Here is a 14,983-nt window from a genome sequence, read left to right as displayed (position 1 = left end):
GCGTTTAACTCCGGATCATGACGTTTTTCTGGCGTTTAACTCCAGACAGCAGCATGAACTTGGCGTTCAACGCCAAGTTACATCGTCATTCTTCGAATAAAGTATGGACGATTATATATTCCTGGAAATCCCTGGATGTCTACTTTCCAACTCCGTTGAGAGCGCGCCAATTGGAGTTCTGTAGCTCCAGAAAATCCATTTCGAGTGCAGGGAGGTCAGATTCCAACAGCATCAGCAGTCCTTTTATCAGCCTTCTTCAGAGTTTTGCTCAAATCCCTCAATTTCAGTCAGAATTTACCTGAAATCATAGAAAAACACACAAACTCATAGTAAAGTCCAGAAATGTGAATTTAACATAAAAACTAATGAAAACATCCCTAAAAGTAGCTTAAACTTACTAAAAACTATATAAAAACAATGCCAAAAAGCGTATAAATTATCCGCTCATCAATACTCTGTTGACCCTATGTCATAAGTATGGCCGGACACTGTGAAAGTTCCAAATGAGCTCGCCCCCGTGAAAATACACCAATGAGGATGTTGGATATGGATTATGATTATGATTATGATGATGATCGAGGATAACTTGAGTTGGGGATGCACGACAGAGGGATAGTCCAATGGTTAGCTACCAGAACTTGTCGGGTAGGTTACATAACTGACAGATGATATCATCAGCCATTAGGGACAGGCATTCATCATATGCATACTATGTGAATTGTTTGAGATTGCCTACTTGACTGCATATTACTTGTTAATTGTCTAAATGCCTTATCTATTCCTGTTTGTATATCTTTTGTCTGACATAACTGTGTTTGCTATATTATACTCTTATTACTAGTGGTTGGGAGGTCTGAAGGATTTGGAAAGGGAATTATTAGTTAGACTGAAGAATCTTTAGTTAGTTGCCATTTATGGTTTAGCCAACTTATAAGCTTTGATTTCTCTAGTGGAAGTTCTAGGATTGCCTTTGGCTCTTCCAGGACATTACATGTTAGATATGTGGGTACTGTTACCATACTGAGAACCTCCGGTTCTCAACCATGCAGATTTTGTGGTTTTCAGATATAGGACGTGAGGCTTTTCGCTGAATCATGTTGGAGACTTTTACATTTAGCGAAGATCCTTGTTCTTGGGGATCTATTTTGGTTTATATGTTTTGTTTAGATACTTTTATCTCCACTAAATAAAACAAACTGTGATGACTCCTCTTAGAGGGGATTTTGGAGAATAGGTTTTCTGTATTTATGTCCCTTTGGGTTTCCTTGCGGTTTCTTATTTTATTTACATGTATATATTGCTATGCTCGGACCAGTTATCTTTGCAACCAGATTTTGAGTTTTAATATTCCTGTTTTTGACACTCCTTTGTATATATATAATCTTACGTTAGTTTATTTCTTATTCGTTATGTTACCGATCGGAGTGTTGCGCTTTCGAGTTACGATTTTGTTTTACCCTTTTTCTTCAAAGGCTCCTAGTTATAATCATTTTTTCCACTATTATATGTACTAAATTTTTATTTTAGAGGTCATAATACCTTGCCATCTCTGAATTATGACTTAAGCATAAGGCTCTATATGGTAAGGTGTTACATTATGGTATCAGAGCAGTTCGTTCCTGTAGAGCCTGAGGGACGGAGTGGCTATACTTCTGTGCATTCTCTGTATGTGTGTTATGTGCTATTAGTATATCTACTTGATAGAACTGACATAAACGTTCATGAGCATGCATTTGGGACTTTGAAGCACTAAACTTTTGATATTGAGACTGATCAACTTAATATCGATTGTTTGGTGTGTATAGGAACCAGATAGCGCCTCGTGGATGTGGTAGAGGCCATAGGAGAGGTCGTACTGTTGCTCGTAGACCGGAGATCAACCCTAACGACCTGGTGAACTTTATGACTGTGTTGGAGAACATGGCTGCTGCTATGCAGGCCACTACTGAAGCTCTTGGGCGACAGATGAACAACCATGGCAATGACGGAGGTGGAGCTCAGGGCCCGATGACATTAGCAAACTTTTTGAAGGTTAATCCACCTAAGTTCAAGGGAACTACAAGCTTGACTGAAGCCGATATCTGGTTTCAGGCTATGGAGCAAGCATTGCAAGCACAGGTGGTACCTGAAGAGCAGCGTGTCGAGTTTCCTACCTATTTCCTCACTGGGGAAGCATCGCAATGGTGGCAATGAGTCTGACGTCTCCTATAGCAAGGTGATGACTATATCACCTGGGATGTTCGAGAGGAGTTCTATAAGAAGTACTTTCCAACTTCTGCCAGGACGGCCAAGAAACTTGAGTTACTGCAGGTGAAGCAGGGTACTATGTCTATATCTGAGTATACTGACAAGTTTGAGGAGCTGTTCAGGTTCTCCCGTATGTGTCAAGAAACTCCGGGAGACTATGAGGAATGGAAGTGCATTAAGTATGAAGGAGGACTCCGGAGTGATATCTTCACCTCAGTGGGACCAATAGAGATTAGGACTTTTTCCGAGTTGGTGAACAAGAGTAGGGTTGTTGAAGAGTGTGTGAAGAAGGTAGCTACTAAGAGAGGAAGTCACAAGGGATCATTTCCACAGAAGCAAGGGAAGAGCTTTGCACCTAGAGGTCCGACTTTCAAGAGGGAAGGCTCTTTCAAGAGGCCCAACAACAACAACTCCCAAGGAAAAAGGTATGGGAAGTATCCTCAGAATGAGCAAGCTTGTGCTAGGTGTGGAAGTCACCATCTGGAGGCACCGTGCAAGACCGGATGGGGTTTGTGCTATTCTTGTGGTAAGGCAGGACATAAGGCCGTGAACTGTCCAGAGAAGCAGAAACAAGGTGCTGGGAAGGCACAACAGACTGGTCGGGTGTTCACCACCTCAGCTATAGGTGCCGAGGGATCCGAGACACTTATCCGAGGTAACTGTGAAATGGCTGGTTAAACTTTAAATGCTTTATTTGATTCCGGAGCAACCCATTCATTCATTGCATTCGAAAAGCCTAGTGAGTTAGGCTTGAAGATTGTAGTTTTAGGTTATGACCTAAAGGTGTATAATGCCACCCATGAAGACATGATAACTAGGCTAGGATGCCTGCGAGTTGCTTTTAGGGTCAAGTAACGTGACTTTGTCCATAACTTTATCTGCTTGCTGATGATCGGTCTTGATCTTATCTTGGGATTAAACTGGTTATCTGAGAACCATGTCCTGCATGATTATTTTGCAAAATTAGTATATTTTATGCCAGAAGATACAGAAGGACCGGTTGTATTGAATAGTTATTACTTGAATTCGATGATGGTGAATTGTTCTGGATCGGAATGTCAGGGTATCTTGTTGTTAACTGCGGGTGTTTCGGGTGATGATCAAAGATTGGAACAAATTCCGGTTGTGTGTGAGTTTCTGGAAGTGTTTCCCGACGATATTGATGAATTTCCACCTAACCGAGCGGTTGAGTTTGCTATTGAGTTAGTGCCTGGGGCTGGACCAATCTCGAGTGCTCCTTATAAGATGTCACAAGTAGAAATGGTCGAGCTAAATTCTCAGTTAGAGGATCTGTTGGGTAAGAATTTTATCCGACCAAGTGTTTTTCCGTGGGGTGCGCCAGTGTTACTGGTAAAGAAGAAGGACGAGAGCATGCAGCTCTGTGTGGATTACAGACAGCTAAACAAGGTCACAATAAAGAATAAGTACCCATTGTCGAGAATTGATGATCTCATGGATCAGTTACAAGGAGCCGGTATTTTCTCCAAGATCGATTTGTGATCCGGTTATCACTAGATAAGGGTGAGGGGTGAGGATATCCCTAACACTGCTTTCAGGACTCGTTATGGTCATTTCGAGTACACTATAATGACTTTTGGGTTGACAAATGCTCCTGTAGTGTTCATGGATTATATGAACAGAATCTTCCATCCGTTTCTAGATAAATTTGTTGTTGTCTTCATTGATGACATACTGATTTATTCCAAGACTGAAGAAGAGCATGCAGAACACTTGAGGACCGTGTTGCAGATACTAAAGGAAAAGAAACTCTATGTGAAACTGTCTAAGTATGAATTCTGGAAGAGTGAAGTGAAGTTTTTGGGTCACGTGGTGAGTAAGCAAGGGATAGCAATAGATCCCTCTAAAGTGGAGGCGGTAATGGATTGAGGGCGATCGACCACAGTGACTGAGATAAGAAGTTTTCTAGGCTTAGCTGGCTATTACCGAAGGTTCATCAAGGGCTTTTCACAAATAGCTTTACCGTTGACAAAGTTAACCCGCAAGGACACACCATTCGTATGGACTCCTGAGTGCAAGGAGAGCTTTCAGGCGTTGAAGCAAAAGTTGACCACTGCACCTGTGTTGGTGTTACCCGAGCCAAATGAGTCATTTAAGGTGTACTGTGATGCCTCATTGAAGGGTTTAGGGTGCGTGCTGATGCAACATCGTAATGTGGTGGCGTATGCCTCACGTTAGTTGAGACATCATGAAGTTAATTATCCTATGCACGATTTAGAACTCGTTGTGGTTGTGTTTGCACTAAAGGTGTGGAGGCATTACCTCTATGGGGTTAAGTTCCAAATTTTCTCGGATCACAAGAGCTTGAAGTATCACTTTGATCAGAAAGAGCTTAATATGAGATAGAGGAGGTGGATGAAATTATTGAAGGACTACGACTTTGAGTTGAATTACCATCCGAGGAAAGCGAATGTAGTAGCGGATGCATTAAGTTGGAAGTAATTGTATGCTACTTGGAGGAGGATCCGAGAAGAAGAGTTACTCAAAGAATTCAAGAGTCTGAAGATTGGTGTTCAAGAAGTGTTTGGGACTTTGTGTTTGAGTCGATTACAGATCTTCAGTGATTTTAAATCTGAACTCTTAAAGGCTCATGAAAATGATGAAGCATTATGGAAGGTGTTACCAGCCATTGAGCAAGGGAAACAGTGGAGAGTGTCAGAGGATAAAGATGGGTTATGGAGATTCAAGGGTAGGATCATTGTGCCGGATGTTGGCACTTTGCGGCAAGATATCTTAAAAGAAGCACACAAAAGCGGATTCTCCATTCACCCGGGAAGTACTAAGACATACCATAATTTAAAGGCGATGTTTTGGTGGCCGGGTATGAAGAATGATGTGGCGGAATATGTTTCAAAGTATTTAACCTGTCAGAAGGTGAAGATTGAACATCAAAGACCTGCCGGGATGTTGCAACCTTTAGAGGTGCCGTAATGGAAGTGGGGAAGCATTGCGATGGACTTTGTGTCTGGATTGCCAAGGACTAGGGCTGGTTTTTATGCTATCTGAGTGATTGTGGACCAACTGACGAAGTCAGCTCACTTTTTACCCATTCAGATGACTTACACCCTTGAGGAGCTAGCACGGTTATACATAAAGGAGATTGTGAGACTTCATGGTGTACCTGCTACTATAATCTCTGATAGAGATCCTCGTTTCACTTTGAGATTTTGGGGTGCATTTCAGAAAGCTTTCAGAACCCGATTAAACCTGAGCACGGCTTACCATCCTCAAACAGATGGTCAATCCGAGAGGACGATCCAAACCTTAGAGGATATGTTGAGGGCTTGTGTCCTGGATCAGCCGACGAGCTGGGATCGTTATATGCCGCTAATGGAGTTTGCGTACAATAATAGCTACAATGCGAGCATCGGGATGGCTCCATATGAGGCTCTATATGGAAGGAAATGTCAATCTCTGCTATGTTGGTATGAAGCTGGGGCGAAAGGCTTGTTGGGGCCAGAGATGATAGCTGAGACCACTGAACAAGTCAAGAAAATCCGAGATAGGATGCTTACGGCGCAGAGTCGTCAGAAGAGTTACCCCGATCAGAGGTGGAAGCCCTTGGAATTTGAGGAAGGAGACCATGTTTTCCTTAAAATCACTCCAACCATAGGAATAGGTAAGGCAATTAAAGCAAAGAAGTTGAATCCTCGGTACATTGGTCCATTTTAGATCCTGGAGAGGATTGGACCGGTGGTGTATCGGATGGCTCTACCACCTCATCTTTCAAATCTGCACGACATATTTTACGTGTCGTAGTTTTAGAAGTATACTCCTGATGCAAGCCATGTGTTAGAACCTAAATCGGTTCAGTTAAAAGAAGATTTGACGCTTCCGGTGACCCCAGTCAGAATTGATGATACTAGTATCAAATGGTTGCGTGGAAAAGAGGTTTCATTAGTCAAAGTGGCATGGAGTCGAGGCAGTGTTGAGGAACACACTTGGGAACTTGAGACGGAGATGCGAACGGATTATCCGCACTTATTCTCAGGTAATTGAATTTGAATTTTTTGGGCAAAATTCCCAATTAGGTGGGTAGAATATAAAACCCGGTAAATTAATGGCTAATTAATCCATAAATGAGAATTTATTCTAGAATGCCAAAAATGTGATTTTTATGGCTAAATATGATAGAGGAGATTGAGACGAGAATTTCGATACCAATTTTGTAGAGATAGGACCAAGATTGGACCGGACCTATATTGGGCCCTTGACCCAACTAAACTAAACCTAATACACTCATTTCAGTACTCTCTCTCCTCACTTAGCTCTCATTCACGTTGGAAATGGAGGCACAAGGAGGAAGAACATTTCTCCAAAGTTCTACCCTTGTTTGATCTTCAAACCACCATAACCTTTGATCTAGAGCTCCAATTTCCGCACCATTTGCGTCCACATGTTCACCACGAAGAGCTCTACAAAACTCACTACTTTATTATTGAGGTAAGCCACGAAATCATTTCAGTTCTTCATCCCCTAAATTTGAAATTCATGGTGAAATGTGCTGAGATTTTGGACTCTATGATGTTATAAGACCCAACTCTCTTGAAGGAAAAGGTTAATCTTGTATCCTTGAACCTTGGGTGTGGTAAAATTCTCAACCCTAGTGTAATTTGTTGTTTTTTTATGCTTGGGTATTGAGTTGTGGTATTTGGGTATGATAATTGTGGCTTAGGAAGTGTATATGCGAATATTGGAGCTTGATTGGGATTTTGGAAAGCTTGAATAAGAGTTTTGGTGTGCAAAAATCTGTTCTTGAAGGTGTTGAGACCTTGAGAGCTTGCGGACAAGTAGTTTGGAAGTGTTCCGGTTGAGCTTGGAAAATCAGCTAAGGTATGGTCTCAATTTCCTGTATATAAAATGTAATGTAGTGTGAAAACTTAGGCTAGAGGCCCTAAAATAGGCATTGAATTGTTGATGTTGTTGAATGGTTGAGATATATGATGTGCTCATATATGTGATTATGAATATAGATGCCCTGATGGTATGATATATGAGAAAATGCATGTTGTGATATACGCTTGATGAATGATTGAGGTTAAATTGTGGGTGGAACCATGTTGATAGTGACTATGATATTGATTATGTATAATGATGATTGATTGGAAATTGTATTATTAGAAATTGAGATGAGAAAGGATGTATGATATGTTAATATGTTTGTCTATTGGCCATTTGATTGAGAAGTGTTAAAATGGTTGGATGGTGGTTTTGTGAATTGTGGTAAAGTGTTAATGTATGAGTTGAGGAGGCTTGATGTTGATTTTGGTATATTTTGATTTATTTCAAAAAGGGTTGAAATTGGCATGTTTTGGTTGATTTTGAAAAGGGTTGAAAATGACTTGTTTTGAAAATGGCACTTTGTGGTTTTGTATGAAAATATGATTTTTGGGCAAACTTTGACGGGACATAACTTGGGCTTTGGATCCCCGTTTTGTGCCAAACTTGTTTAGAAATGAAATTGGATCTGAGATGTTCACGCCGTTCGAAGAACGGGCAAAAAATGATTTGAAATAAAGAAGTTATGTCCATCGAAAGATTGGGAGTTGAATCTGTGAATTCTGCAGCTTTTAACTTAGAAAAATTTTTGGTAAAACGCGCATTCACGCGTAGGCGTGACCGACGCGTACGCGTTGTTTTCTCTACCCACGCGTGCGTGTGGCTGACGCGTACGCGTCGATGTGCTGTAGCAGATGCCTAGCCATTTTTCCGAGAGTTGTGCCAGTTTTGTGCATGGGGCACAAACGCACCCACGCGTACGCGTGGCTGACGCGTACGCATCACTTGGCTATTTTTCCATCCACTCGTGCGCGTGGAGGACGCATACGCGTGGCCCTGTTTTCATCTCAAAATTGATTTTTGAGTTTTAAAAGCCAAATTTCATACTTCTAAGCCTCCGGTCTCACCCCTTATGTCTTAAATCATTATGATATGCCTAGCAATGAGAAAGGAGCTAGGGGATGTGGTAACTTGCGAATGAAGCAAGGGCAAAAGTTATGATTAATGATGATCAAAGATGATTATATGAGATACAGAGGATGGCGGTGGAAGTGTTGTGTGTGCCATGAGTCGAAGGGCTGTGTTTATTGATAAATTGGCTGGTTCTGGATTGAACCGTGACCGGATGGCTGAGTTATTGCCGAGTTACGGCGGAGCCATTATTGATTATGGCCAATTATAAATGCATATATGCTATTGAATGAAATGTGAATGTTGCACTTCTACTATCTGAGATACGAGTTTTCCTAGGTAAAAGCAGTGACTAGCCACCATGTGCTCCAGGTGGAGACTCGATACTCTGCTGACCTTATGTCGTAAGTGTGGCCGGACACTGTGAAAGTTCCGGATGAGCTCGCCCCTGTGAATATACACCAGTGAGGGTGTTGGATATGGATTATGATTATGATCATGATGATGATCGAGGATAACTCGAGTTGGGGATGCACGATAAAGGGACAATCCAATGGTTAGCTACCAGGACTTGTCGGGTTGGCTATATAACCGACAGATGATATCATCAGCCATTAGGGACAGGCATTCATCATATGCATACTATGTGAATTGTTTGAGATTGCCTACTTGACTGCATATTACTTGCTAATTGTCTAAATGCCTTATCTGTTCCTATTTGTATATCTCTTGTCTGACATAACTATTTTGCTATATTATACTTCTACTGGTAGTTGGGAGGTCTGAAGGATTTGGAAAGGGAATTGTTAGTTAGACTGAAGAATCTTTAGTCAGTTGCCATTTATGGTTTAGCCTACTTATAAGCTTTGATTTCTCTGGTGCAATTTCTAGGATTGCCTTTGGCTTTCCCAAGACATTACATGTTAGATATGTGGGTACTGTTACCATACTGAGAACCTCTAGTTCTCACCCATGCAGATTTTGTGGTTTTTAGATGCAGGACGTGAGGCTTCTCGCTGAAGCATGCTGGAGACTTCTGGATTTAGTGAAGATCCTTGTTCTCGGGGCTCTATTTTGGTTTATATGTTTTGTTTAGATACTTTTATCTCCACTAAATAATACAAACTGTGATGACTCATCTTAGAAGGGATTTTGGAGAATAGGTTTTCTGTATTTATGTTCCTTTGGGTTTCCTTGTGGTTTCTTATTTTATTTACATGTATATATTGCTATGCTCGGCCAAGTTATCTTCGCAACCGGATTTTGAGTTTTGATATTTCTATTTTTGACACTCCTTTGTATATATATATATAATATCGCGTTAGTTTATCTCTTATTCGTTACGTCCGATCGGAGTGTTGCGCTTTCGAGTTATGATTTTGTTTTACCCTTTTTATTCAAAGGCTCCTAGTTATAATCATTTTTCCCACTACTATACGTACTAAATTTTTATTTTAGAGGTCGTAATACATTGCCATCTCTGAATTATGACTTAAGCATAAGGCTCTGTATGGTAGGGTGTTACAACAATAAATTTTTATTTCTTCACAGCAATGGTTTTTATAAGAACTACCTATGATGCACGAACACTGACACTGATACGAGACATGACACAATATGGGACACGTCGACACGTAAATTTTAAAATCTTACATGACACGGAAATACGTATACATATAAAATATAAAGTATTTTTTAGATAAATCGTAATGATATTTTGATATTTTATTAATATTAAAATATAAATTAAATTTTTTTAACTATTTTTAATGTCTTATTTTAATTATGTCAAGTATTTTAAATATTTTTTGTTTTAATAAATAATAATTTATACTATATGTAAATTTATTTTAAGAATATATGTTAAGAATAAGATTGAACACGCTGACACGTGATGATATTTAGGTGTGTCCAAACATGTCTGGAAAAAATTTTTTTGTTATTTATTAAGACACGACTGGACACAGCAGACATGCGTGTCGGACGAATGTCGGTGAGTATCATATTCAAAATATGTCCGACACGCAGACACGACAATTTAATGAAGTGTCCGTACTTCATAAAGACTACTATAAAAAGTGTTTCTCCAAATCAAAGAATGTTTTGAAGCTCTACTAAATATTATCATTTTAGATCAATACTTAATTAGTAATAATTATATTATATTTATAGATATTTGTATATAAAAAATATATTATTTATATTTATATTTATTAAAATTTATACATATAAATTAATATAATTTTTAGTTATATTTTTAAAAATTTATATATATAAATTAATATAATCTATTTATTAAAAATAATTTAATATTTATATTAATTAAATAATAATCAAAATCACTAAAAATTGCTGATAGCCTAGAATTTCTAAAAGCTAAATATGTTATTAATTTATTATTATTGTGTGAATATAAAATTGACACATCTATTTTTAATTAAGACAAGATGTGACATAAAAGAGACACAATAAATATTCAATAAAAAATATGTTCTAAATGTACCTAATATTCTGATATATAAATAAGGCAATTCAGTAGTATCCGTATTTCATATATTATAAATATATAAATCATAAATCATTATCATTATAATTTATATATTTTACATTTATATAACTGATATGGAAACTACATCAATGTTTATTATTATTATTAATTGAGATGTCCAAGTCATTATATACAGAACAAGACATTTGGAAAATAAAATCGATCATGGTAATGGTAAGAATTACATCGTATATTGAACTTCTACCGAAAGGAGATATTGGAGAAAGAGGAAAAGAAAAAGAATAGTGAAACCACCAAGGGGCTTTCAAGTATCATCATTGCTCTCTTTATTGCTACTTTGGCATAAGTGATGTATTTGTTTTGTATTTTAAAAAAGATTTGGTAATTGTTAAGGATATTATAGATAAAAGAAATCTTAATAAAGATATTTTAAAATTTTCAATATATTTAATTTATCATTAATATATTGAAAAATTATTTTTTATTTTTTTCTCATATTTAATGTCATTAAAATTTTCTTTACTTAATTTCTTTTTAAAATATTGAATTAAATTTAATTAGAAGATAATCTATTTAATTTTAAAGAATTATTTATTTTTAAATAATTATATAAATATCTAAGAACTAATTATTTAATACTTGTTTGGGCGTCATTATTTTAATAAGAAAAGATCTTTTTTAATAAAAAAATATCTTTTTTATTTTTTAACGTATTTGGCAAATTTCTAGTAGTAAAAGTAAAAGCATTAAAAAAATAAAAAAATATCTTTTTTGAGAAGTTATAATTTACATCTTTTTTTAAAAGATGTTATTTTTTTAAAAAAGATATTTTTCATGTAATAAATAAATAAAAAAAGTACTTTTATATTATTATACCCAAACATAATTGATAAATAAAAAAATATTTTTATATGAGATATCCAAACATAAAATTACTTTTATTTTTTCATAAAATTTTTTAAAAAAATAATTAAAAAAATCTTTTTTTATAAACTTACCCAAACAACCTCTTAGTTTTAATTTTTTTTTTTTTCAAAGTGAAAACTACAACAAATACACCCTGATTTGGCGTGGACAAGTCACCTACATTCATGATGCATTCCTAACTAGTGCCTTAAAAGTATATTCTCACATCTCAATGGGAAAAAAGAGAAAAATAATTCACCTCACATTGTCTTAACATGTCACAACAGGACCACAAATTTTAGATCCCCGGATTATTCAAACTATTGCATGATGTGGTGTCAATCATTTATTTTTTAAACACCTATACACAAAAAATGAGGAATAATTAATTTGGTAAAGTAATGGCTCCACTTATAAAATAATACCTACCTTTCATGCTTGGGAAGTACCACATGATTTTTTAGTTGATAAAACTTAGGGAAATTCATTATCAGTCATCAATCATCATACTAATTAAAATTACAACAGTTTTCTCAAACTTTAATAAATATTTACATGTATAAAGATATTTATGATTTGTTCACTAAAAAAAATTCTAACAATCCCAATAACTTGAACATAAAAATCTTTACAACATGCATTTTAAATCCTATCACATGTGGTTTTCATTAATGAACACTTGACTTAAAATTGAAACTCTTTTCTTCTTAAGATTTACTTATCGTATATCTTAAAAGCACATGTTAAAATTATTATTAATAAAATTTTTTATATTTTTATTTTAATAAACAAATAATAAATACATAAATTTTATAATTTTTCATAAACATTTTTTAATTAATAACTTTAATTTGTGACAATAGGATATACGTCAGTTAAATTTTTTTTAACCTGTATTAACTATTTAAGTAGTCTTGCTATTTATACGATTCAGTTATATAATTTGAGGCCAACTCTGTCAAATTGTTCTAGTGTTAGATATTAGAGTTTTAAATAAGTAGTTTTTATTCGAAAATTTCATTTGTATGAGTCATGGCTGGAAGTTACAAGAATGCCATGTGATATGAAAAAAAGTTTTGGATTTAACCTCTTACAACTCGTATAAGAAAATGGATTATTTGAGTTGTCCAAATAACATTTTGATAACTTAAAGAGGTAATTCAAAATTTCAGATGGTAGAAGTTAGAAGAGAGGTGATAAGGATTAATATATATTTTTTAATAAATTTAAAAATGAAAAAATAGTCCTTTTTATATTGCAAAGTTTGGCAAAGATATTCATTTAAGTTTAACACATAGAAGAAGAGATCAAGAATCACATGAAATAAAAATGGCCACAAAACAATCAACAACTACTACTTTGGTTCATGTGAATGAAGACTACATTGACATGGAATTAGTCACTTCTTGTTCTTCAAACTTGTGTCCACCACAAAAAAGCTACAGCAGAGAATTTGAATTCCAAATGACTCCATTGTCATCAAATGAGAAAGATTCAACAGCTTCTGTTGCTGATGAACTCTTCTACAATGGAAAACTACTCCCTCTTCATAATGTGAAGTCATTTTCATCTTTGGAAGATTCCAACTTTCCCATCATCACCAACACCAACACCAACAACAACCACCTTTTCGATGATTCATTCAGTAACATTATTTCACCTTCAGAATCATGCAGATTAAGCAGTGATTTTGCTGTAACCCCAGATGAATACTTGTTTGAATGGTCTAATTGTTCTTCTCAAATCAACAACAATAGCAATGTTCTTCTTCCAAATAATAAGAAATCTTCTTCTTCTTCATGGTCAAAGAAGCTGAAGCAGATTAATGTGGGTCAAAGGATCAAGAACTCAAGGTCTTACATTAGATCCTTGTTCTTCACCAAAGCAACATCTGGTTCTTCAAGATGCAAAGAGTGTCAGGATTTGAAGATGAAGAACAAGAAGAACAACCACCAATTTGGGATGAACATTCTTGAAGATGATGAGTTTAGTAGCATCCATGGTAGAAGATCTTTTTCTGGGGTGGTTCAGCGGCATTGTGGTCCATCAAAGTCTTCATCTTTATCAACATCTTCATCTGGGTCAAGTTCATGTTCTTCATCTTTCTCATTCAGTTCTTCATCAGGGTATAACAATAATGATTTGCAATTTTTCAAAAGGAACATCATCAATGCTGCAAATAATTGTGAAATTGAAGGTTCAATTGAAGGTGCCATTGCACATTGCAAGAAGTCTCACCAGAAATTTGCTTCCCCAAAAGTTGCAATTTGTGGGAAACAAGAAAATGAAGAATTACTACCTACCATTCCTAGAAGAGAGGTTAATTAATTAACCATCACACTTATAAAAGTAGAGATCTTCGGAATGTTTAGACGTTATGTCTTGAATTCAATTTTTAGAAGCCATGTGTATGCAGCAGATTTTATAACCACTCTGTAATGGAATTTTTTTAAAATAAATTATTTTATTTAGCAAAATATATAATTTGTAGTCTATTAATCAATTTATATCACTTTGACTAATTATTTTGTTTGCACTATAGACAAATATGTGTATTATTATAAAAAAAGTTATAATTAAAATAATATTAATTTAATTTTATTTTTAAATTAATCTAATTTTTAGATCATCCTAACAAAAAAAAATGTCTGTTAACCCAAAAAAAAGTGTGTAAAGAAAAAAATTTAAAAAATGACATTTTAATTTCATTAATTTCAATTGAGATGCTATTTTATTTTCCAATGGAGTTTTGTTGATGTTTGAGTTACACAAGCATTGTTGAGTTGTCCAGCATTAATATATCTTTTCTTTGGTTCAATTTAATATCATACTATTAAAAAACTTTTAAATGCACCGTACATTCGGATTTTAATAATTTTTAACCGTTGATATTAATTATAAAAAATATATAATATATAATTAATATTAATAATTAAAATTTATTAAAATATTAATATACTTTTAATTATGAAATTATGTACGTTTTTCCATAATACAGTTATTTTATTATTGATTAAAAAAGGAAAAAAATATACATGAAAAGACAGAGATATAAGGTAAGTTATGTATATAAATTAATTGGTGTTTAAATTTATAAGATTGCAACTTTCTAAAATAGCATATGTGCTTGCAATTTTTTAATATCTATATAAACCGTTACAAGATGTAACAGTCTCTAACTGTATACGTAATCCGCTACAGGGTGACACAGATTACGTGAAAAAAATACAAAGCTAGAGGATGTAGCGATTTTTTGAAAGAATGCGACCAATCATAAACCTTATAGAGTCCTATGGTTTATAAAGAAACAACGACTACCCTAATTTACTGGAAGGTGTCACGGTTTACGTGGAGGTCGGCTATAAAACTGCGATAGCTAGTAACAGATCCTTC

The 14,983-nt window shown here is 35.4% G+C and overlaps 1 protein-coding gene across 1 annotated transcript in view; it reads left to right on the top strand.

Annotated features, from left to right (window-relative positions):
- Positions 1–14,067, top strand: part of LOC107474145 (probable membrane-associated kinase regulator 3) — a 35,656-nt gene extending 21,589 nt beyond the window's left edge. The window contains exons 2-4 of the mRNA XM_052257797.1: positions 1,806–1,958; positions 2,092–2,310; positions 12,889–14,067. Of these exons, the coding sequence (XP_052113757.1) occupies positions 1,806–1,958; positions 2,092–2,310; positions 12,889–13,918 (1,402 nt within the window). The 3' untranslated portion in view covers positions 13,919–14,067. The remainder of the gene's footprint in view (positions 1–1,805; positions 1,959–2,091; positions 2,311–12,888) is intronic.
- The last annotated feature ends 916 nt before the right edge of the window (positions 14,068–14,983 follow it).

The sequence above is a fragment of the Arachis duranensis genome, chromosome 2 (genome assembly GCF_000817695.3).
Source record: "Arachis duranensis cultivar V14167 chromosome 2, aradu.V14167.gnm2.J7QH, whole genome shotgun sequence".
Classification (NCBI taxonomy): domain Eukaryota; kingdom Viridiplantae; phylum Streptophyta; class Magnoliopsida; order Fabales; family Fabaceae; genus Arachis; species Arachis duranensis.
This window is presented reverse-complemented; position numbering and strand designations above follow the sequence as displayed.